The sequence below is a fragment of the Podarcis melisellensis genome (genome assembly GCF_964234715.1).
Source record: "Podarcis melisellensis genome assembly, chromosome: 6".
In the NCBI taxonomy this organism is placed as follows: Eukaryota; Metazoa; Chordata; class Lepidosauria; order Squamata; family Lacertidae; genus Podarcis; species Podarcis melisellensis.
In genome coordinates, this window is record NC_138538.1 from 45468428 (window position 1) to 45494362 (window position 25935).

At 44.0% G+C, this 25935-nt stretch overlaps 1 protein-coding gene across 4 annotated transcripts in view; it reads left to right on the top strand.

Moving 5' to 3' along the window:
- The window catches only part of BAK1 (BCL2 antagonist/killer 1), a 38570-nt gene extending 12975 nt beyond the window's left edge, over positions 1 to 25595 (top strand). Inside the window, exons 1-6 of one of the 4 annotated variants that reach the window (XM_081915637.1) lie at positions 3847 to 4471; positions 4832 to 5489; positions 18427 to 18568; positions 18666 to 18809; positions 22006 to 22186; positions 22588 to 25595. In XM_081915637.1, the coding sequence (XP_081771763.1) occupies positions 5408 to 5489; positions 18427 to 18568; positions 18666 to 18809; positions 22006 to 22186; positions 22588 to 22695 (657 nt within the window). In that variant the 5' untranslated portion in view covers positions 3847 to 4471; positions 4832 to 5407 and the 3' untranslated portion in view covers positions 22696 to 25595. Of the gene's footprint in view, positions 1 to 3846; positions 4472 to 4831; positions 5490 to 17003; positions 18094 to 18388; positions 18569 to 18665; positions 18810 to 19895; positions 20092 to 22005; positions 22187 to 22587 lie in introns of those variants that run through there. The other 3 variants (XM_081915636.1, XM_081915638.1, XM_081915639.1) reach the window with 3 other exon arrangements.
- Positions 25596 to 25935: the final 340 nt, after the last annotated feature.

A 25935-nucleotide genomic window follows, 5' to 3' on the forward strand; every position in this document is an offset into this window, starting at 1 on the left:
GAGGAAGCAAAAGCAGCAGGGAGAGATTGCGCAGGGATAAAGAGGAAGCAAAAGCAGCAGGGAGAGATTGCACAGGGATAAAGAGGAAGCCAAAGCAGCCAGTGGGATCCATCCCGCTCACTGCCTTGGCTTGTTCCATAGCCACGCGCAATCCCTCCGGCAGGGAGAGGCTGCATGGGGCTATGGCTTCTTTAGCTCTATGCAGCCTCTCCCGGCAGGGAGGAAGCCAAAACAACCAACGGGATCCATCCCGCTGGCTGCCTTGGCTTGTGCCATAGCCGTGTGCAACCCCTCCGGCAAGGAGAGGTTGTGCGCAGCCTGTACGCTGCTCTTTGGGGCTGGGGGGGGAGATTTTTTTATTGATTTCCCCATCTAAAAACTAGGTGCGCCCTATGGTCCGGAGCGCCCTATGGTGCGAAAACTACAGTATTTGTTAGAAGCGGAATTAGTATTTTCCAATTGCATGAAATTCAACAGGTCAAGCATTACCCATCATTTCTCCTCTCCTCTGTTGATTTCTGCTTGCCATCCATGAAAACTCTGCCAGAAAGAGAAGGTAGCAGCCTCATGTACCAGGCAGAATAGCATGACCTTTCAGCACAAACACATTTTGCAATAGTTTTGCTCACAGTGCCTATCCCTGAAGAAAATGCTCATGCTTCTGGCAATGCTTCAAAACATACAGTGGAGTTCACTCTTTCCCCTTTATCATGTAGATAGGCACAATTAGCCATTAAGTGTGTTTCCCCACCCCCCACCCACAAAGTGGGTTTTAGTACTGCTGCTTGATGTCTCCACAGGAAAGATGATTCACTATGGAGCTACTTGATCCCAGACTTAGGCTGGTCAAAGGTTGATCTCAGGATGTCAAACCAAACTGAAGACAACTAGACATTAATGAACATCACCACTTTCATTTGGTTTATGGCTGCTTCACACAAACTGACATTCCTATGTGGAAGTTGCATATTCATCACGTGTCTATTTTGCTGCCCGTGCACATGGCAAGATTAAGTTGTCAACTGTAGCATTCAAACAAGATGGACACAGTTTCCTCAACTAAAATGGCTTCCATGAGGGAAGTGCATCTTGTGGGAAGTGGACCTGTTTACAGCCAATTGTTGCATGTTCCTCAGTCCTAGTTCAACACTAAACCAACAACAATGAACCTATGGCCCTCCTGATGTTGTTGAACTACAACTCCCATCACCCCTGCCCATTGGTCATGCAAACTGGACAGATGGCAATTGGACTCGAGCAGAATCTGGAAGGTTACATTTTTCCTTACCCCTGCTCCAGCCTTTGTGTCTTTAAAAGCAATCTGAGCCACAAATGTCAACAGGTGACAATGTTTCTCTCCAGTGCCTTGAAGGGCTGCCCTTGCTGAGTCATATGTATTGAATTTATGTAAAATTAGCAGGGAGCCTGCAGTTTGTTTGTTTTCTGGCAACCATAAAATGCCTTGCCAAGAGTAGGTGGCTACAGTTTAACCATACTATTCATTAGAGAGGTTTACTCTTGGTAACTGAGGAATGGAATGGCCTCTTTAATGCTAAATATGATGCAGAAATGTGGGTCCTTTGCCTTTAATTGATATTGACAACTTCTATCTATGTGCTAAGGTTCTTGCTGCATAGGAGCTAATGGAAGAAATTCTCATATCTTCCCCCTGCAACATGAGCTGCTGTATTTGAGGTCCTGAAAGCTCCTGGATATGGCAATATTTCTCTGTTTTGCTCCCAAGTGGGTTAGATTTCTCCTTTTATGAAATTGACTCACTGATGCTCTTTGGGTCCCCACAATGAACTTATTTTGAGTCAGACAAAATGAACTCATTTTGAAGAAGCTGTTTGCGTTCCAAAAATGAACTTACTTTGAGTCAGACAAAACGAACTCATTTTGAGGATTTGGGCACCATGATCAATGAGCCAGCCATCTGAGAAGCATTAGTTATGAGAGATGGTCTGCTTCTATTTCTGCTGCAGGTAACTGAATTTTGAAATTATCCCTGAGTGCAATTTCAAGCATTTTAGAGGATTTATTCAGGACACTAGCATCACAGAAAGGAATAGGCTGTCTTCAGTGTCACTTTGTATTTTGATGTATTCAAAGGATAGTCTTAGAGCTAAACATGTAAGATCACATTAGCTGATGCATTTTCCTTACATATCTTGGGGGTGGACTTTTTGCATACGCATATATAGTCTCATGGGACGCGGGTGGCGCTGTGGGTAAAAGCCTCGGCGCCTAGGGCTTGCCGATCGAAAGGTCGACGGTTCGAATCCCCGCGGCGGGGTTCGCTCCCGTTGCTCGGTCCCAGCGCCTGCCAACCCAGCAGTTCGAAAGCACCCCCGGGTGCAAGTAGATAAATGGGGACCGCTTACTGGCGGGAAGGTAAACGGCGTTCCGTGTGCTGCGCTGGCTCGCCAGACGCAGCTTTGTCACGCTGGCCACGTGATCCGGAAGTGTCTTCGGACAGCGCTGGCCCCCGGCCTCTTGAGTGAGAGTCTGTCAAGACTGGCCCGTACGGGCAGGGGTACCTTTACCTTTATATAGTCTCATATACAGTTACCTTGGAGTACACCCAGACATTGAAATCAATAGGATTTACTTCTGACTAGATATGTATGAGATTGTGCTGTAAGTTAGCAAAAGAGGTGGGAGGTGGCTACACTCCCTTTATAAATGCAGCACTTGTCAAGCTCCTTAGTACTTCTTGTTTTCCCACTATGAATACTTCTGGTCTTAAATATTTTTAACTTCTCCTTGAAGCATATGCATATAGTATTCGGTGTACTCACTCTTGGTTTCTGCATTTTTGGTTCCCATTTCCCTGGCTTCTTTCTATCTGGACACTCAGACAATGGAAGCTGTTCCACACACATTGATACTTGTGGATAGCATAGAAACAGTGGCTTTTCTGCTTTAAACTGGGGGTGTGAGAGTAGAAGGTTTTCAAAACGTTGGTGAAAATGCACAGGTTTGTCTGTGACCCTTCATGATAAGGGGACACATGTCTTGGGTTTTTATTTCATTTAAAGTACTGTATTTTTTCCATGTATAAGTCTAGGTTTCCCCCCTAAAAATAATTAGGGGGCATCTTATACACAGATACATCTCCCCCCATTTTCTTAAATCTGAGTCCCCCAAAATAGGGGGCATATTATAGACGGAAAAATATGATATATGTGTAAAGCATCTTGTGCTATCAAACTAATGTTGACAATTAGCTATGTTGGTTGTTATGTACTCTTTCCTTGATACTACACCATCCTAGGGACACAGGTGGCACTGTGGTCTAAACCACTGAGCCTCTTGCGCTTGCCAATCAGAAGGTTGGTAGTTCGAATCCCCACAATGGAGTGAGCTCCTGTTACTCTCTCCCAGCTCCTGCCAACCTAGCAGTTCAAAAGCATGCCAGTGCAAGTAGATAAATAGGTACTGCTGTGGCAAGAAGGTAAACAGTGTTTCTGTGCACTCTGGTTTCTGTCACGGTGTTCCGTTGTGCCAGAAGCGGTTTAGTCATGCTGGCCACATGACCTGGAAAGCTGTCTGTGGACAAACGCCAGCTCCCTTGGCCTGAAAGCAAGATGAGTGCCGCAACCCCATAGTCGCCTTTGACTGGGGTCCTTTACCTTTACTACACCGTCCTGTGCTGATTTTTTTTAAGGTAATATAATGCAGTTTTGAATAGCGGGCATGAAATAACATTCAGCCACTTCTGGTTTGCTCAAATGGCTTCAAATCCTTGTTTGGCTAAAATGGCATTGACTTAAATGAGACTATGGGCATGATGAGCAAGGCATGGATTTCAGCAGCATTCTCCAGTAGCTCTGGTATTACTTGACTGGCATCCTGTATCTGATACTTCAGCTCCTGGAGTTGAGGATACTGAGGTTCCTGATTGTTTTCAAGTCACTGAAGAATACCAGTGTGGCTGAAATGCATTTGACAGTTTGAAATTTTAATCCGCAATCATAGAATTGTATAGTTGGAAGGGATCCCAAGGATCATCTAGTCCAACCCCCTGCAATGAAGGAATACACAGCTGTCCCATATGGGAATCAAACCTGCAACCTTGATGTTATCAGCACCACGCCCTAACCAACTGAGCTATCTAGGCATGATACTTGTGAACTTTATGGTAGTTTTCTCTGCATGAATGCTTGTTCCAAAATGTTGGCAGTTAGCCATCTGTTTTTAAATTCATATATTGCAACTGTAGTTTTTGGCTTCGTTACATCCATTTAGATCTTCTGCTAAAGCATATTTTCTTCATGCTATTTCAACATAGAACTATTTTGTTGTTCTCCTTTGGACACCTGCATTAAAAGGAAATCCAGCTTCCCTGCATTTTTAAATTACAGGTGTCCATAGGAATCTTGGGTTCCTGATCTGCTTTTCAAAAGCCTTGTTGAGGCACACTTTGAGTGCCTGTCTCAGAATTTATGAATAGTAAGTGGGTGGCGCTGTGGGTTAAAGCCTCAATGCCTAGGGCTTGCCGATCGAAAGGTCGGCGGTTCGAATCCCCGCGGCGGGGTGCGCTCCCGTTGTTCGGTCCCAGCGCCTGCCAACCTAGCAGTTCGAAAGCACCCTCGGGTGCAAGTAGATAAATAGGGACCGCTTTCTAGCGGGAAGGTAAACGGCGTTTCCGTGTGCAGCTCTGGCTCGCCAGAGCAGCGATGTCACGCTGGCCACGTGACCCGGAAGTGTCTTCGGACAGCGCTGGCCCCTGGCCTCTTGAGTGAGATGGGCGCACAACCCCAGAGTCTGGCAAGACTGGCCCGTATGGGCAGGGGTACCTTTACCTTTAAGTGGAGGATTCTAATAGCTTACCGTACTTGAAGGCAAACAGCTATGATTGAAATAAGCCCAATGTCCTCATTCTATTCACTATTGTCCCAGCAGATTCTCCCATCAGCAGCCAGGTGTTTAGCAATTAGAGTTGAATCTTATAAAGATGCTATTTCTGGCATTTGTAAAATCATCCTGAGTGTACTGTATATGAAATGTTTTACAAATACGTTAGTGGGACCTCAAGTTTTAATTGACAACAGACTTTCCGCCGATAAGGGAGTATTGCCAGACAGTTAAGATTAAGGAACAAGGCTTGGATAGTGACACAGAGAGAGACAGAATTTTTTCTAAGGAGTGGGAGAGGAGACTCGCAGGACTGAGGGGGAGTTGGAGGTGAGTAAGAAAAGCAGAGAGTCAAATTACTGAGAGGTGGAGCTAAAAGGCTCTTCAGGGAAGAGGAAGCTGCTGCAATCACACAGTGAGTCACATTACCCACGGATTCTTTCTAGCATCCAGGTCCAAACTTTTGACTCTCAACACTAACAAATTGGTTTCTCTGACCCTTGAATTTTTGCAGATTAAAGCTGTTCTCCCAAAGCTCCCCTCCAGCATGGCTTCGAGGAGGAATAGCAGTGACCCAGCAAACAGGAGGAGGACAGAGAGACGCACATCATCCCTGGAAGTTGCCTCAGGTAAGAGATGTGACTATGGATCTTTTGCTTTGATTACTGTAAAAGGATGAGTGGAACTATATCCTCAACCATTGCTTTCCTTTGCTGATCTTAAGATCTGTCTTGACCTTATAAGAACATAAAACCAGTCTTGCTGGATGAGCCCAAAGCGTTATCTGAAGTCCAGCTTTCTGCTTCCCACAACAGCCAATCAGATGCCCAAAAGCAGTACATGAAATGAGAGCCCTCTCCTACTGTTGTTCCCCAGCAACTGGTTACCTCTCATCATGAAAGGTAGCTTAGTTTATGGCCATCCTGACTAGCTTTCCTTAGATTTGTCTAATTCGATTTCAAAGCCACCTAAGATGTTGGCCACCAGCACGTCTTGTGCCAGCAAAGTCTATACAGTGGTACCTCAGGTTACAAACACTTTGAGTTACAGACTCCGCTAACCCAGAAGTAGTACCTCGGGTTAAGAACTTTACCTCAGGATAAGAACAGAAATCATGCGGCGGCAGCGGGAGGCCCCATTAGCTAAAGTGGTACCTCAGGTTAAGAACGGTTTCAGGTTAAGAACTGACCTCCGGAACTAATTAAGTTAGTAACCAGAGATACCATTGTACTTTAGCTCTGCTCTGTACTTCTGGTTTTTGTCTGTCTTGAATAATTCAGCTTCATTGGATGTCTCCAGATTCTAATATTATGGGGGATAAAAGATTTTATTTCCCTTTGGTATGTGTGTGGAGTTCACAGGCAAGCTTTCCTTAGATACTTACAAGAGAGGCCTGTTTCGTTATAACTATGTAACAACAGTGCACAGGAAACCACTGATTTATAACAATTATCTAAATACTTAACGCTACACTCAAGTCAGTATGCAACTGTTTATTTATGACATTTGTATGCCATCCCGTAACATATAGTTAAGTAAACACAACTGAGATGCAAAGTAAAACATAAAGCTATTAAAAATAAAAATAATCCTAGCATTAAGTACAACAAAACAGAACTTACTGCAGATTTTAAAAACAGAGGGCTAGATTCCCTACATTATTTGAATGGACTGGGTGAAGGTGTGTAATACAGGCATGGGAACATGTGGTCCTCTGGATGTTTCTGGACTACAACTCCCATCACCTCTGACCAGTAGCCATGCTGGTAGTAACTGATGGGAGTTGGAGCCCGACTATGTCTAGAGGGCCACAGGTTCCCCATCCCTGATTCAGTACATTCAGTGGAAGGTGCAGGATGCAGCTGTCATCTATTTCCTCTCCAAAATTTCCAATGTGCCTGTTATAAAGGAATCAGTGCAATATAATTAAACGTGCCAAGACTGAACTTAATTCAAAATGCTGAATGTGTTTTGAGCAGTCTATCTTCGTAGCCGTTCTAAAAATCATTACATAGTTACTGTGTTGGGAAATAATCATAATTAAATAAAACTTTAACTTTCCATTAAAAAATGGAAAGTACATAACTGAAAAAGTGTCCGCCCCCCCCCATTCATGATATCAATTTTATCGTTGCTTGTTTGTTTATTACATTTATATACTAACTTTTCCTCCAAGGAGTTCAAAGTGGTGGTGTACATGGTTCTCCCTTCCCTATTTTGTTCTCACAACAACCCTCTTAGGTTAGGCTAAGAGACAGCGACTGGTCCAAAGTTACCCAGTTCCTAGTCCAATACTCACTATTACACCAGGACAATTAACCCACACAATTAAGACTGGGAGATAATCCTTAGCTCCTCATTCAGAAGTGTGATCCTTCTCTGCAACATCAGTCTTTTCCTTAGACTAATTTCCAGAGCGGTAATTGTGGTATAGTACATTTTGGTCACAACATATGAAGGTAGCCTGGTAGAGTCATTAAAAAAGAAAGCCAAACTGTTACAAAATAGTGAGTAAGCATCTCCTACCTTCTCCCACATTCTGTCCATAGACTGCAATGTAAATACAGATTCTGTTGTTCAACATCAGCCAGCTTCTCTCCCCTACCCTTTAAAATGTTCTTTATGGTCTCTGTCCTGACTGAGAGTGCTGGAGAACCTGAAAGCTTGCTCACTACTTGGTAATATTTGGGTTGGCCCAGGAAAGTTACTGCTTCCTATGAATTTTGGAGACTTGTGCACAGGAGCTTGCTCAGTCTTGTCTACTCTGACTGGAAGGTTCTTCCCAGGATTTCAGGGTGGAGACTATCTCAGCCCTACCTGGAGATGCTGGGAATGAACCCGGTGCCTTCTGTGTGCAAAGCGGATCCTCTGTCACTGAGCTACAGCCCTTTCCTGTGTTTACTTAGAAGCGTTTCCTGTGTTTACTGCATTCAGTGGGGCTTACTGCCTAGTAAATGTGTCTAAGATAGGGGTCAACAGCACATTGTTTCATCATCCCATAGTTATCCTGCAGTTAATTGGAAGCCACAGAACCCGCGTTGGACGTTCATGTTCCAAAAAACGTTTGCAGACCCGGAAAACTCACTTCTGGGTTTGTGGCATTCCAGGAGCTAAAACATTTGACTCGCAAGGTGTTTGGGATCCAAGGTACAACTGTATTTGAGTTGGGCACACTCCTGATGAGCAAAATACTTTGCACAGGATCAGAGCTTGGAAGGTGTGTATGTGGAACCTCCCAAAGCTCTGGTGCAGGCAGGGGAAGGAAAGTTCAATTGCAAAGACTTGCCTCAGTGGTGAGCTTTCATGCACATTTTAACCTGTTCTATTTGTGGACTTGCAAATGAGTCAATGTAGCTTTGTCAATAGTATCCCATGTACAATTCTATGTTGCTTTGCTTTGGCTTTATCTTTTTAGACAGGATTACATTGTATAATTTGTATCACAGCAGTATCCACACTTTATTTTGTCTGCCCTGGATCTTCCAACATTCAGCATTGTTGAATGTCCCCGAGTTCTAATATTGTAAGCGAGTTTGTGACAGATTTAGTATAGTGGAAGTTAGAGAGAATGAAAGAAACAATCAGGTGGAAGCCAGGCAATTATTTCCTTGGATGGGGCTCCTGCTTCCCGCTAGCAGTTCAGATGTCAATACTTCTTTGCAAGACAGTTGGCACGTCTAATTAAAAATGAAAGCTGGCTTGTGTTAAGCTCAGTGGTTTGTTTTTCTACAAGTTGCATTGTGGCTGAGTTCAACAGTTTACTCCTAGGCAACTGTGCATAAGCCAAATTGCAGCATGCTAACCACTTCACCACCCTTGACAGGCTCACTTTTCTATGGCTCTTGCATTATATACTGCTGCTCTTTGGGATGTGTGTTGCACAGACTATTATCTGCAAATTCCTCTTGTAGTGTGTGCAAAATGCCATTTCTCCTTGTGTCTCAACACTGGAATGAGCTTTAAGTGTGTGCAATGTGGGTCTAGAGGAAGATGTAGCCTCAGGACAGGTACTTTGCTTCCCGATCCAGAGTTTATAGAGTGATGCTGTTATGATTGACTGCTCAAATTGCATCGTATCTTCTGGTGTGTTGCGGTGATGCAGGAGGAGTGGTCCTCAGTGTGGGAATGGCTATAATTATATAGTGGGAACGGCCTCCATGTCATACATGTGCCATGTTCAGGGCTGGTATAAAGTCACACCATTGACCGGGGCATGGCTGAGAATTGTGAACTAGAGGAGATGTAATGATGCACTTTGAATTTGTATTTGAGATTATGTTTGTAAGCAGCCTAGAGGTTCCAGTGGAGGCAGTGCACAAATCCAATTTGTAGAAATAAAAAGTACACTACAAAAGCACAAGTTACTTGTACCTTTAAAAAGTAAAAGGATAGAACAGAATATGCAGATTTGATGCATGTTTTAAAAAGCATTCTATATGAATATATCAAAAGTGTAAACCAGGTTGACAAATACACAAGTTGGCCTTAATGCTCCTGCTTATTAAGGTTGCCAACTTACTCGAGTAATGTTTAGAGGTGCAAAATGCATTTTAATCGTGACACTATTTCCCTGTGCCACCCATGTTCTCACCATGACTCTGCCCCATTTCAGCCCTTTCATGGGTATATTTGTCATGGCAGTAGCATGTCTGAAGTTCTGTTGGCATGGTGGTGGTGCTCTGCCGAATCCTGTAGCTCAACCTTTCCCATCCTGGTGCCCACTAGATATTCTGGACTATCTCTCCCATCAGCCTCAGCCAGCATGGCCAATAGCTGGCATGCTGGAAGCAGCAAAATTTGGTGGGCACCAGGTTGGAAAAGGCTGTTTGTTACAGTATATGGAACTTCAGTACAGGATTGTGTTCTGAAAGAGTGCTGTCTAACAGGAAATGCATAACAAGTGTGCTCATGGGCTGCTCTCATTCATTTCAACATAGCATGTGAGCAGGAAGGCATCCTGAGGCATTGTGCCTTTCTATTTAAATCTTATTTTAAACAAAATGAAAATGGAGCAGCAAAACAGGAAAAGTTCGTGATGATTTGAAAATAGAAATATTTTCTGTTTCAAAGGTTTTGCTAACTTCGCATAATAGGTTGCCCCAACCCTTTTATATTTTGACCACGTCCTGTTTATAAAGCCAGTGTTTACAAAGCAAGATTTCTGTCTTCTTGTGTGAACCAGGCATGATTTCATGTACTCAGCCGAGCCCAAAGCACATTTGGTCGCTTCTGGTCACTCGAAGGCTGCCACCTCTTCCTTGAAATCCTTTGTTCCTAGGCGTTTTTCAGGTTATGTCCTCTGATGTTTGCTTTCCCCGTGTATGAAATTTGTTGTTGTTCGGTGCTCAGTTGACTCATCAGTGTTAGTGAGTCAACAGTTACAATTCAGCTAGATTTGTGCAAAGGGAAATATGCGGAGGCAGAAAGGGGAGTTCAGTCCTGCTTTCTGCAGCCATGACTCTGCCGGAGATCACACAGTGGGTGTGGTTTGCAGGAAATGTGGGCCACGTTTGGCCAACGGAACAGAGGTTCCCCATCCTTGATGCATAAGAGTTGCATCCTTCTTCTTCTTCTTTGGCAATCACTCATAGCCAAATAAGATTGTTTTCCATAAACACAGTTTTAACAGTGGGTCTGTGACTGTGGAGGCCAGTTCTGGAGCCCCACATCCTTCCCCAGTGGAGACATAGATTTCCAGGGGGGAGCTGATCACGGCAAGGGTTTGCCAAACATGCCTTCCTCTTAGCACATTTCTCTCTTTCATCCTGAGTTTGAGCGTCTTCAAAGCCCATTACATCTTTGGTAAAGGCTGTTCTCCAATTGGAGCGCTTGCAGGCCAGTTTTTCCCAGTTGTCGGTGTTTATACTTCCTTTTTTTGAAGATTTACCTTGAGAGAGTCTTTAAACCTCTTTTGTTGACCACCAGCTCCATGTTGGAGTTGCGTAACATTTGTAAGCAGCTTAATGTGTGGTTCAACCTTACCTTGAGAGCAGTGTGTGCACCAGCCCCAGCAGCTGCCCGGAATATGGGGAGCTGGACTGGAAACCACTGTTCACTTAAGGTGAGAGATCAACTCCTTTGTAGGTCTACCTTTTGCAACAGTTAAATTTTGGTGTGTGGTCACATCCCACAATGTAATAGCTTGTCATCCTTTGTATAAACAGATCTCTCTCTGGGAACCTTAAAGGTTATCAGTGTTTTGTTTTGGTTTGTTTTTTAAGTGTCTCTAGTATTGGCAAGGTTTGACACCCCTAGAGAGCTTGGCTTGAAAAGGGGCATTATCAGGAACACCTGCAAGATAGCTTGGCAGATATGTTCTTCCTCTGGATTTTGCTTCACATAGGATATTGGGTGTTGCTAGAATCTCCCTTCTCTAGAGCAAATATTCAGTGGCTGGCCCCTGTGAGCAGCTGCAGAGTTCAGGAGATTGAAATAGCAGTTCACGGGGAGCAGAATTTTTATCAGGATTGTGGCAAGGGGTGAAAGGGTTAAACTCTGTGGTCCGAGTGCTTCTTGCTCCCACACATACCCCTGAACTCAGCTGCTGCTTTCCTTTTGAAAAGTGGGCATTCATTTGGCTGTGTTTGCCATGATGTACTGGATGCTTCTTGTTCCAGAAGAGGATGGAGACACAGGGATCCTTTTTTTAAAAAATTAAATAACAATATTTGAAGACATGTGTGTTTTTCGTTCTCATTGTTTGCAACTTGTGGGTGGTTAGAATATTTGCAACCAAATTGTACCCTGAGATGAGTCAGCTGTGTGGTTTCATTTTCACAAGACCCCACCCAGGACTGGTCTGGTGCAAGGCTTTTATTGTTTGATTTATTGACAGTGCCCGTTTCTGCTTTCAAATGCAGCTTTAACGTTTGTAAAACCAGATGTCTCTCTTAGGACGCCATGGTATCACTATTCCTTAAAAGGGAGCCTGCTGTTTTAAGTGTTGGCATTGCCCTCTGCAAGGATCAGCATTGCCTTATCTAGTCTGGCCTGGCAAGCTGCTTGACCATTATCCTGAGGGGAGTGAGGTGACACCCATCATGGTTTGCCAGCCATGGGCAATCTTATCTTATTCACAGTAATGGTAAAAGTGAAGGGATCCCTGACCATTAGGTCCAGTCGTGACCGACTCTGGGGTTGCTCATCTTGCTTTATTGGCCGAGGGAGCCAGCATGCAGCTTCCGGGTCATGTGGCCAGCATGACTAAGCCGCTTCTGGCGAACCAGAGCAGTGCACGGAAACGCCGTTTACCTTCCTGCAGCAGCGGTACCTATTTATCTACTTGCACTTTGACATGCTTTCGAATTGCTAGGTTGGCAGGAGCAGGGACCAAACAACGGGAGCTCACCCCGTCGCGGGGATTCGAACCGCCAACCTTCTGATCGGCAAGTCCTAGGCTTTGTGGTTTAACCCACAGCGCCACCCACGTCCCTTATTCACATTAGGGCTGGGCAATATATCAATACATCATCCAAAACCAGTTTCAAGTTCATATATTTTTTACCTTGCAATATATTGTGAATAATGATTTGTGTGTACTACACAAAAATCACAATGTGGGGAAAACTGTGGAGCCAGCCATTGCCTCTACATAGCCCCATCCTTATTTCAGACATTGTGATTTATCAGTATATCACAAAGTTTAGCTGGTGATATATCATGTTGTTGAAAACCAGATGTCGCCCAGCCGTAATTCACATAGATATTCTGGTGAAATCTGTGCCTTGGGTCAACAGCATGGAAAGTGTAGAGCAGTTTATACTATGGCTGCCTTCGCATGTTGCTGTAAACCATAAGCTGTGGCATACCATAAAGGAATAAATTTCACTCAACTTCCCTCCTCCCCATTAATGTTGGAATAAATCAAGCCACAATCCTTGGCTTAGCATTAAGTCGTAAATGGGTCTTGCTTTGTTTCATTTCCCGCAAACCACGGTTGGTAAGCCAAGAGCAAACCTGGGCCACAGATCATTGTTAACCACAGTTCTTAGTTCCAGTATAATGCTAAGCCAGGGATCAGGGGTTGTTTCCTCACAATGCTAGCGGCAAGGAATAAATTGGATACATTGCATACACAGTAAGTCATGGTTTGTGGCTTATTATTATGGGCAAACACGGCTAATATCTTACTGAACGGACAGCTGCTTAGATGTTCAATTTAAACTGCCTAACCTACTGAACGTACTCTTTGATGAAGCATCTTCCACCCCTCCCCTGCTCCCTCCATCTCATGAAAGAGTTAGACCCTAAAAAGGCCAGGGGGAGGGGGAAAGGGCTCTTTCAATTAAAGTTATGCTTAAGAATTCCATGGCACTTTGCATCTTCATACTATAATGCAGTTATTGATTAACTGATGCAAATGACTGTTTAACTTCTTGGAAACTTGAACATGGTTTGCAGATAACAGTTCGGGAAATGTAGCATCCAGTCACATGACGTTTCAGTTTCTACTTCATAGCTGTTTCCCTGAAGTTTGGAGATTTGGTGGTAAAAAATACACTTCTCACTCCTTGTTACAAATGGCCAGGTTTCCTTTTGTGGTAGCATGTGCACCTCTGTAAAGTTTCTACGTGGTAAATAAAATCATGTGCAGCTTGCTGTAGTCATGTTTTAAGTTGTGCTGGGGAAAGATTTGATAACACTGCATACAGCAAGGAGCTAACTTTTCACCTGATTTGCAGCCTAATATAAACTTCCACTTGGGTGGGACACGGGTGGCGCTGTGGGTAAAACCTCAGTTCCTAGGACTTGCTGATCGTAAGGTCAGCGGTTCGAATCCCCGTGGCCGGGTGAGCTCCCGTCGTTCGGTCCCAGCTCCTGCCCACCTAGCAGTTCGAAAGCACCCTTAAGTGCAAGTAGATAAATAGGTACCACTTTATAGCGGGAAGGTAAACGGCGTTTCCGTGTGCTGCGCTGGTGCCGGTTCGCCAGAGCAGCTTCGTCACGCTGGCCACGTGACCAGGAAGTGTCTTTGGACGGTGCTGGCTCCTGGCCTCTTGAGCGAGATGAGTTCGCAACCCTAGAGTCGGTCACGACTGGCCCATATGGGCAGGGATACCTTTACCTTTACCTTTTTATAAACTTCCACTTGGCCATGCTGGAGCCAACAGTACCAAAGTATTCAGCAATGTGTGCAAGATTTCAGGAGCACTGTATAGTTTTACCCCCATTTAATAGATGGTGGATTTAGAAGGGCAATCTGTGCAGGAAACTTGCTTCTGGACCCAAATGGCTCTTGCCCCATCAGAGAGTCATGAGAGGAAGGCAAAGCTCTTCTGTATTAAGAAGTCTTTTAGCAGGATCCGATATATGCTTACTAGGAAGTACCGGTAAGTCCCATACTCACCAAAGCTTACTCCCAAGGAAACATGCCTAGGATTGCTGCCTTCGATGTGCATGGGCTAAGTGGCCTATGAGGTTCACACACTTCAGTAAGGATGATACATTTTTATGGTGCCCTTCCTGTGATGTCCTCAAGATGGAGCACATGGTCCCCTCTCCCCACATCCTCACAACAACCTTGTGAGGTAGGTGAGGCTGAGAGTGGCTGGCATAAGGTCATTTAGTGAACTTCATGGCTGAGCTGAGATTTCAACTGGGGTTTCCTCAGGTCAGTGCTGTATCTACTGTGCCAGGAATGTCCAACTCCCAAGAGACTACGATCTACTCCCACTATAAAAAAAATCTGGCAGTGATCTACCCATTGGATTGACTGGGGGAGGCTTCACCTAAGTCAGGGGTCGGCAAGGTTTACCTCGCCTGGGCCAGTTCACACCTGAGCCGCAATTTCCTGTGTCTGCACATACACGATTTCTGCATCGCCGTAGACACGATTTCCGGCATCTGAGCATGCACAGACGCGATTTCTAGCACCACGGAAGCGAGTCCCCACGCTGTGCCAGTTTAGCGCAGTGCACAGGGACTCTCCAAGTGGCTGGTTCGGCCTACCACTGACCTAAGTTGTTGAGCTTTTTACTTATTTTTTAAAAATTGTGAGATTGATAAGTATCACACAATCGACCAGGATCGCGATCGACTAGTTGGACATGCCTGTACTATGCTACATGCTGGTTCTAACTTCATGGTGTGATACCTATCCTACTGTTGGAACTGATAATCACAAAGTACAAAAAAGTGGTTTGTTGTTGCTTATTTATAGTTTGCTTTGGGACCCAAAGATCCCTGCATATTAATACTACCTAATATAGAATATACTAGAAGGCAGCCCTGTTTAGGGAAGTTTTTAATATTTAATGCTGTATTGTTTTTAGCATTCGATTGGGAGCCGCCCAGAGTGGCTGGGGAAACTCAGCCAGATGGGCGGGGTATAAATTATTATTATTATTATTATTATTATTATTATTATTATTATTATTTATTATTATTATTTTATTATTATTATTGGTTCAATAAATCAATCATCAAGACTACAGAAGGGAGCAAAGTTGTTAAATATAGAATATTTGGTGGTTGACTGGCCTAAGACCATCTCACTCAACCCAGTCACCATCTTTAATCTTAGCTTTCAGCCCTGTATTCCCTATCCCTCTCTCAGGACATCTCTCAGGCAAGCAAACAGGGCCAACAGTGTCCCCTCCCCTGTTCACCACAGCCCAGACACTGTGAGGGTAGCTCCCTGCCCTTGCCCCAGTGTAAAAGGAAATGCTTGCTCTTGCTGAAAGATGGGATGGAACCTTTTTCCTTTCGGAACTTCCTAGTTAAAGCTAGGAATGCTAATGTGACTAGTCTAAAAGCTGTCCATTTGACTAAATGAACAGAGGTGTGCACACTCGTGTTTCCCGATACGGAAAGTCAAACTGAGTGGAGATGGTAAAATCCTTGCTGAGCAGACTCTGCACTTGACTGTACTTGTCCAAAATCCATGGAATGTGCCTTGTCTAATCTCACTGGTTGTGTCTGCAGTCTGGGTGCATAGCCTAACCTAATCATTTGGCAGTAGACCCAGATCTCCATTGAACATCTGAAAAAAAAATAGCTGGCAGAAGACTGAATTTCCAGCAGTGGGGAAGGGTTAAGCATCTCTCTCCCTGCCTTCCCACTTCGTTTCACTCCCCTGCCAGCAGTTTGCGCCCCACAAGCTGGGATTCCAAGGCTCCTGCTTGCCTGCTAATAGGAGCTGGAGGGTGAGAGTGAGTGCAGGGGAAAGAGTTGACTCCTTCCTCCCACCCCCACCTTCTCTCTGTCAAATTGTGGTCTTCCTTTCCCTTCTACTTTGAGGCATCAGAGGCCTGCATTAAACCCTGATTTCCGGTATGACATGTCCCTAAGGCCTTTCACAGGATTTTTGCAGCTTTAAAGAAAGCCCAACGCTGAGAGAATTGAGTAAAGACAGAGCTTTCCAGACTCGCCTCTCTGCTGAATGTCTAGCTTGGGCTCTGATGCACAGCAAAGAGGGAGCTATCACAGGGATCTTCCTATAAATGTTGATGGACTCACAACTCACATCAAACTCAGCCAGCATGGCCAATGGTCAGGGTTGATGGGAGTTGTAGTTCACCAACATCTGAAGAGCTACAGGTTCCTCATTCCTTATAGAGCTTCATGGATGCACCATCAGTAAATTGGCGTTCTCTGTGTTCCTTTTACAGTGGTACCTCTGGTTACGTACTTAATTCGTTCCAGAGGTCCATTCTTAACCTGAAACTGTTCTTAACCTCAAGCACCACTTTAGCTAATGGGGCCTCCCACTGCTGCCGTGCCGCCGGAACACGATTTCTGTTCTCATCCTGAAGCAAAGTTCTTAACCCGAGGTGATATTTCTGAGTTAGCGGAGTCTGTAACCTGAAGTGTATGTAACCTGAAGTGTATGTAACCCGAGGTACCACTGTACTTAGTTGTTCAGTTCTCAGCCACTGCGTTTTCAGCTTCGACCTTCTTCACAACTGTGACAATTCAAGCAGTAGACCTTAGAAAGGTTGGATTTTTCTAAGTCTGTACAGCCACACCTAGCTCTGAGATGGAGTGTCAGAGAACAGTTAGTCCACCTTATTTTTTAAAAAAACCACAACAGTATCTTCCCCGCCTCCTTTGTATCTGTAGACAGAATTCCAGAATGCCACACCTTGCCTGTTTCCCGTCTTTCCTTGTTACCTGTAACAAAAACAGAAGTGAATCTCTGCCAGGGGTGAATCTACATTGAGTCAGGCGGTGCTTAGCTGGAAACAGCCCAGTTCCATGAAACCGAAAGAGATTAGAGTAATGAAATCCAAGTGCAAATTTGCTAAACTGATTCAGGTCTGAGATTCGGGATTCCTCAAAACGGATGTGAGTCAACTGCTACCAGTGTTCTCCAGTGAAATTTTGCTTTGGTATATGTGCAACAGTTAAGGGTGGACCTGTGCCAGAAGACAAGACTCCTGCACCTTTAAGTAGTTATGCACAGGAAGAAAATTCAGCAGGTGCAGCTGATCAGGAATCTGATGCCTCAAAGTAGATCACCTTGGGACCAACTAGATGCAACTTAGTGTGCAAGTTTTTTGTTATATAAATAAGCAGCCACAAGGAAGCCTGAGCACCTTGGACCTTTGGGGTTAAAGAGTGTTGCTGTTGTTCTAAACCTCTTTCTCTTCCTACCAGCACTGCAAAAATCACTTCTCCAAACCAGATATTTGCATTCCAAGGGAAATGCAATTGAATGGCATGTCTAGTTCAGTCCTTCACAGAATGGACAAACATGAAGACTAGCATATTACAACGCAGATGAAGCAATTATTAAATTGCAGAATATTGTTTTTAAAGGACCTCAAATACTGTTTATTAAAGCCACTAAAAGCACAAGAGAACAGGATGGGCTTGGGCTGGTACCTAAAAGATAGAAAATGAAGTGCTGATGAATTTTAGGGAAGGACCTTGGGTGGATGCCACCACAGAAAAGGCCCTGTCTCCCACTGCTACTTGCTTAGCCTTCAAAGGGGGAAACCCAGGGAAGGGTCTCTAAAGCAGACCTGTTGGTGGCAGGTTCATGTGGGAGAAGGCAGTTGAGTTCAGCTCCCATATATAGCAAGGATGGGGACTCTGTGACCCTCCAGACATTGTTGGACTCCATCTTCCATCAGCCCCAGCCAGTGTGGCCAGTGGTCACGTAGGAGGGCCACAGGTTCTCTAACTTGCCCTAATAAATGCAATCCGATCAGATTAAATATGGAGAAGACCAGGCTGCATTTCCTGGGAGCTGGAGCTTCTGGAAGCCCACATGTTCTGCTCTAGATGGAGGTGCCTGTTTCCATTTTTTTTTGGAATTTGCATATCATTCATTTGTTAACATTCTTATATTACATCGGTAAACGTTGTCACATTACAGGACTTACTATAATATAATTTTCAACATGTATACAAAAATTATATACAAATTTTATATACCTAGAAAGAAAATGAAACAAAAAAATAACAAATCCCCCCCAAAAAACCATATACATACCAACACACTAGACTTCCTGTCTATCCCGTTGTATATTCCTTTTTTACAAATGAATGTACTCTTATTATTGTATATTTCTTTACATTGGAGGTGCCTGTTTTCTTATCCACCTTGTTGCCCTTTTGCAGAAGACCAGGTGGCACAGCAGACAGAAGAGGTCTTCCAGAGCTATGTTTTCTATCGATACCAACAGGAGCAGGAGCAGGAGCAGACTGGGCAGGAAATGCCAATAGATCCAGAAATAGCTGTGATGCAGCCAGAGCGTGACAGGTAAGAGCACATATTTGAAACCTATACCCAAAATGCAAGCCGCATGCCAGTCTGCCTCCACAGACATGTCTAACACTGTCATTTGTCTCTTGGGCAGCATCACCACCCAAGTGGGCAGGCGCCTGGCCTCCATAGGGGATGACATCAAAGAACGGTATGAAAACGAGTTCTCTGCGATGCTGAAGTCACTGAAGCCCTCCAGGGACAATGCCTATGAGTATTTCGTCAAAATAGCCTCCAGGTAGGTCACCCAGACTCTACTTTTCCCTCTCCAAAAAGTGAGAGGCTGGCTCAGTTTTCTGATATGAAGAGTTATCAGATGTTGCTCTGTTAGGTTCCCTCATAAGAAGAGGGAGAAGATTGAGACAAATTTTGGGCTTGTTGCTTTAATGTAGTTTGCTTTGATTTTATTGATGTTGTTTTGGTTTTAATTGAGATTATTTCTTTTTTAAAAAATCTGTTTATTTAGTTAAATAAAAACATATACATCAATAACCTACAACAATAAATAAAGGACAACAATATGCCTGAACAAAAATTAAACATACACAAGACGTATAGAGAAAGATGTGGGTCACTGCATTTATATTCTCTGGGAAAAGAATGATGATAATGACAACAATTGGGGTTGGAGGACAGCAACTTTAAAAACGTACTTGTTTCATTTATAAATATCAGGCTATTGTCCTCCAGGTCTTACGATGTTCTTGCAGCTGAAAAATTACTAAGCATTCCAATAGTAGCATATTTCACAAAAGTCATTACAGAAAAGTGGGTGATTAAAACAGGGGAGTAAATGTTGACTAGATACATAACTGCAGTTTTTAGGAAGGGACTTCGTACCCATTTTTTGTCCTTATTAAGGAAAAAATGCTGCCACTACAAGAATTCCCTCTTGACTGTCATTTTCTGACCCACACAGCTTTAATTGCATGTTCATGCCACTCGTGTGAGCAAGGTAGGAGATTTTGCAGAAACTCTGTTCCAAGTAGTGAGCCAAACACCTGGACCGTCCCCATGCCATGTTGCAAAGTGAAGGGATCAACCCATTCCCTCTTGCCAAGTTCTTTCTAAACCAGCAGGCAGGTAGGAAAATTACCATAGGTGGTCTGGCGACAAAGCAGCTTTGTTGCGGCCCTGAGCTTGTCCATGGTGGTCAGTTGCCAAAAGAAGGATTTGGGTCAGAGGCCTCCCTCATAATTCTCTTTCTGCTCCCTGACCCACAGCGCATACATGCCTGTAGACGGGTACACCCATACTCGTTCCCTGTGAATGTTGTTTAACTGTCTCTTGTGTCCTCTCTTCCTGCTCTCCCCTCCTTGGGAAGCCAAGCAGCGTTGCTCTCACCCCTTTGCCACCTTGAGGTGGTCAGTGTGCTGCAACCAGGTAAATTAACCTACAGTGCTTTCTCTTCCCTCTCTTTCAGTGATGATGTGTGTGTGAACTTTCTCCATTCCATACTATGCCTGCTGAACTTTTTACAATGGCACACAAATCTTCAAGATTATGCAACCTAATGAGACATGCTTCCATGTTTAAGTCTCATTTTGTCTTATAATTTTGTTTTTTTAAAAAAAAACACAACAACCACCATCACAAAAATAATGATAATTTGGTGTGATTTTTTTTATTATTCTGCCAGTCGGCCAAAGGGGTTCTCTGAGCAGCTAACAATCAAGTTGAAATGCATGTAAAATTCAGTTAAATATTAGCCAAGTTGACTGGCAAACCTCTCTGAGCATTCTGCAAAAAGAGGTGGCATAGTTATGTAGATGGTGCCACCTCAGATAAGGCCCTACTCCTTCCCCCTAAAGACTGTGGTACCCAGAGCAGAGCTATCCTGAAGATTTAAGTGCCAGAGCAGGCATCATATGGGATGTGTCTTGCTGTTTATGTGGATAGCAATTCTCAGCTTTCACAAGTCTTATTTTTTCCCCCTTTTCTTGTGTGCCAAAGGCATTCAAGTATGTGCTGCTTTGCTTCTAGAGTGAACACTTTTCCTTCAACCATGTTGCTGGCACTTGAACACAGGGTCAGATTTATTCAACTGTAGATTATGGGCACCTCCAGTGTAAATGGCGCCATGGTTTGCAACTGAGGATGGGATTTGCCACAGCCCATCACTTTTTGTGCTTTTCATTGCCACAGACCAGTGCTTGTACTTCGCAGTATGAGCATAATGTGGTGTTGCAGCTGTGTAAACAGAAGAAAATTTGTTTTCTGTTTAGATGAAATTACGTGACTGAGCCTTAACCCTGTTCCAATATGACTTTTGGAAGCAGATCTCATTATATTCTTATTGTTATAATATTTATTACTTACCCTTTGACAGCAGATCCCAAGGCAGGTTACAACAATCTAAAATTCAGAATTGAAACAGCTAAGGCAGTACAGGCTTGGCCTGTGCATTCAAGCAGAATTTAGGGGAGAGAGGTACTATTTGAAGCCACAGATGGGGAGTACTATATTTGCGCGTGTGTGCTTTTAAGTGTAAATTTATTACAAAGTTGTTTCTTCATTTTTATTTGTATGACTATTAGTATATTTGTATGAATATTATATATATTTAAAAAGTCATCACCACCTGCAGTCTGAAATGGCAGTCCATTCTGCTGTCTTGGGATGCTTCTACCTCTTTTTATTGCATGTTATAGAAGGAGCACCTCTCCCAATATCTCCCACCTTAAGTTTTACAATCTGTGGAGGAGGCCCTACTCCTGGTCCCACCTAACATGGTGACTTGGGGTAGGGCCTTCTCTACTGTGGCCTCCCAGTTGTGTAATGGCCACACATTTTCATAGTCAAGTAAAGACCTTTTCGTTCTGTTAGGCGTTTGGGGAGGAGTGAGCTGAGAATTGTTCTTCATCATGATTCTTAACTGTAAGATAGATGTTTTCATGGCCTCTGGTCCCCCCCCCCTATATATTTGCTGTGTTGTTGTATTTATCATTTGCTGTACACAGCCCGGGGATCCCTTTATGATGAAGGGTAGATTAGAAACAGAATGAATGATGGAAGCCTCACTTCCAGAGGAGTTGCAGCCCTTGAGAAGCCCATGTGGCTGGCCTTCCGGGACGCACACTTCTCAGCTGTAGAAAAGTACCTGAATAGAAAGTATCTACATTTTAGTAATCTGTGTACATTTGGATTCTTGGAAGGAACAGCTTGAACAAGATCTGAGTGACTGAAGGCATATACACAGCCTCCCGCCCCCCCGCAATATAAAAGTCTTGTTAAATATCCCTTGTGCCTTAGCACTGCTCAGGGGAAGACGCTAGCACACTGTGGAATGGTGAGAGGGCAGGTCAAAAAGTTGCTTTTAATGTTACAGCAGCAGACTGCGAACAAGCTGTGCCTCAGTAGAGGGTAGCAAAGAGCTGGCCATAAAACGTAGCCTGAATTTTCTAAGAATAATAATAATATGGTCTCTTCCGCAGTTTGTTTGAGAGCGGCATCAACTGGGGTCGTGTGATAGCACTGCTGGGCTTCGGCTACAGGATGGCAATCCATGTGTACCAGCAGGGGTTGACCGGCTTCCTAAGCAGGATCGCCCGCTACATGGCTGACTTTGTGCTTAGAAACCGCATTGCCCAGTGGATTGCCCAGCAGGGAGGATGGGTAAGTGAACCAGATGTCAAAGATGAGTGGGTTGGTTTTTTTAAAAGACACACACACATTTCTTTTACTATGAAAGTATGCTGGCGCTGATCTGGGGTGGTCAGGAGTAGGGCAATGCCAGGCTGCTGCCCTCCCAACCGTGGAGTCATTGCTGTCTACTGAGGTGTTGGGGGAGAGGTCAGGGGTGTGCAGGGCCTTGGGGGTAGGTGCCAGATCGACACTGTTGGTGCACCTGTGCAACCTCAGGCTTGCCTCCATAACCTGTTGGCGCACCTTCCTGGCATCTAACTTTTCTTTCAGGGAGTGGGGAAATACATGCCAAGAAATTGCTGTGGTTGCCCTGGAATGGGTCCTTCCCAACATTTCTGCAGGTAACAGTATTTTTTCCCCTCCTCCTCTAGGCGGCAGCACTGGACTTAAGCAACGTTTACTGGAAGTACGTGGTGGCAGTGGCCGTCGTGATTTTGCTGGGCCACTTTGTGATGCGGCGCTTCTTCAACAACCAGTGACCGGGAAGGAGAGTGTCACTGGCCGTTTGCATCCCAGCCACTGACTCGCTCCTGGGAGGTGACACTTGTCAAGGAGGATTCAGGAAACAACCAAAGGAAGCCGGATGGTTCTTTATCACCTTCCAATATGACACCAGCTTATTAACCATCCACATGGAGATTTCAAACACAAGAAATCCGCAGGATAGTATTTAAAAAGGTGGAACTGAGTATGGGAGAGGATTTATTACTTCAAGAGACCACTGGGGGGGTGAGAAAACAACAGGCTGGTTACATTCACAGTGTTGCCAGAGGAAAAGCCTCCCTGAAATCTCTTAAGAAGGACAAGTCCTTTTCCAAAACGTTCTCAGGGCCAGCATAATCTCAGCTTTTGCAATTCCATTCCTAAAGAAAGCAGAAGGTCAAGCAACATGCACAGCACTGTTCTTTGCTCAGTACAGCTGTCAATTCTTCCACTGCCTTATGCTTTTCTACTGCTGAAATAATCATGTCGCTGATTGGGAGATCATGTAGATCCACTCCTGGGTTATCAGCATGACTAGCACCTTTTAAGATCTGTAGATGTACACCTAGACAAAGAGTGTACCAGAAGGGACAGCCGGGTGAGACAATGTCTAAAATATTTCATTACAGAGGAACCTCTGTTTTCGAACAAAATCCATTCCGGAAGACCATTCGACTTCTGAAATGTTCAAAAACTAAGGAGCAATGGGCAGTCAGCAAAATCTATTGAGAAAATTGAAAAACACACAGCAGAAGCTGTTTGACTTCCAAGGCGCATTCGAAAATTACTTCCAGGTTTTCGGCGTTCGAAAACGGAAACATTCAGCTTCCGAGATGCTCGAAAACCAAGGTTCCACTGTATATGCAGACCTGTTTGTCATCCACCAGATTATTCCTTGATCAGGCATAGAGCTCAGTACTCAATTAGTTGGCCACTCTCATGTCCTCACTTACTTTTAACTTAGTTGCAGTGATTCTTCTCTGTCAGTGGAGAGCGCCAGCCACTGCAGAAGTTATGAATACGCTTCTTTTCATGCAACAGAGATCTCTTGGTTCCTTGTGTGCCAGCATTATTGCTGTCACCTTGACCAGGTAGTCTGTGTATGCAGTTTGGGAGGGGGGCAAAAAGTTGTTGAAGGAATTGGGGGAGGCATTTTCTTGTTTGATTCTATTATAATTATTTACCCCTTTGACAATCACTAGCACAAAACTTCAATTCCCTTTGATGCAAATGGCGTCAAAAAGTCAGCACATGAATTGGTACCCCTAACGTAAGATAGGGATGGGGGACCTGTAGACCTCCAGATGTTATTGGACACAAACTCCCATCAGCCCCATACAGCATGGGCAGTAGTCAGGGATGATGGGAGCTGTAAGGAGGGCCACAGGTTCTCTAACTTTGCCCTAATAAATGCAATCCGATCAGAGTAAATATGCAGAAGATCAGGCTGCATTTCCTACAGGTTTTAGTGTGAAAGTTGAGCATGTGCTTATGTCTCCCACTGAAATTGATGGGATTTGGAAGTGCACGATTGGAGCTGTCCTTGACTCCAAGCAAATGTGCAGAGCTGGAACTTGCCATTTGAAGGAGTTCTGCTTTTCAAAGTCCTTAGCTGCAAAGTCCTGCTTAGCTATAAAAAATACAAAAAAAAACACCCCACCCCACCAACCTGTCCACATTGCTTACTTAACTTTTGTTTTGTATAGCTTTTAAACTAGGATAAAACTGCATTGACTGCAGTGAAGCCAAGATTTTGAGCACAAAGGGTTCCTTTTCCTTGCTTTGCAGTTCCTCCCTTTACAAAGGTATAAGGCAAAAGCTGACTTTGTAGCTTCTTTCATCTCTTTCTTGGTTTCCAAGAGCTCTTAAGACAAATACTTAGAAGCAATGTATGCATTTTCTGTACATTGTTTGTTTGCTTTTTTTAAAAAGTCACACCGCCTAGATTTCTTCTGAATGTGCATGCCAGCAATATTTGTTTTGTTTAAAATGTTTGATTTGGCTAACAATAATTTAACTTTGTAATGGCCTTAAGGTTTGTAGTGGTTATGTCTTGATGCATGCTGAACTTCATCCCTGCCCAATGCAATCTTTCTTTTCTGAAGTCCCATTTTGTTTCCAGTGAACCTATAGTCTGGCGACGAGCTGCACATCTCATGAGTCATTACCGCTGGCTATGCTAAAACTGGGATTTGTCTGAGAACAGATCAGTAGGCTTCTGCTGTGTGTGTTTGTGTATCATACTAAAGTAGGAAAAGAATCTTTTTTGGAACAGCAGTTGTACAAAAAAAAAATCCATCGTACACTTATGTGGATCTAATCTATCAAGCCTATGATAGCTTACTTCTAGGTAGATCTACAAAAGATTGGGAATCTAAGGTACTACTCATGGTGAAAATTGAAGCAGGGTGGTTTTTATTTGTTTAGTTTATGCCAAACACTTTGATCTTTGGCACCACCCGCCATTGGCTCAGACTCTGCCCACTGCCAGTATATAGGCCCTGGGAGATTTCTCTCAAGGAAATGTAGCCCTTGGCAGGGAAGAAAGAAGAAGGTTGCTCACCCCTGCTGCATAGGTACATATCCTGCCACTTAGCTGAAGGGCTGGGTGGCAAACAATTTGAGTAAAAAAGCAAATCCAGGAGGCAGGGAGGCCCTGGAACTAGCTGGTCCACACAGTGGCTGTCAACCACTGTGGATTTCACCAGCCAGAGTGTCCATGGAGATACAGAGATGGTAAAAATTCTAGCAATGAGAACTCGCGTACAGAGATTTGTGCCAGCAATGTATTTTCAACAAGTAGCCATTTCTGCCAAAGAAGAGCCAAGTAAAATTGTGGGAGAAAAGGAATCTGTTGGAAATGGGAATTGCTCCAATAAATCTTTGTATCGCTTTAGGATTTTTTGTTTCTACTGATGGAGAATTATGTGTAGATCAAAAGGTTGCACCATTCTGAGTTGCTCCAAATTTAAACATGTCATGTCATATCTTCTAATGATGATACAGTGAATGCAGGTATGGCGTATGTAAATGACAAAGATGCTAAAAACACAGGCTAGGGTACTGGATACAGAATTTAATTTATTGAGAATCTCAGCATTGATTCTTCTACAAAATAAGCAAGGATCTAAACTCTTTTGACTGTGAAGATACATCTGAAATGATGGGTAATGCTGCTGAAATCTCAGAGATGGCTAACCAAAATATCTAGTGACTAACAGTGGGGCACCAGTGAC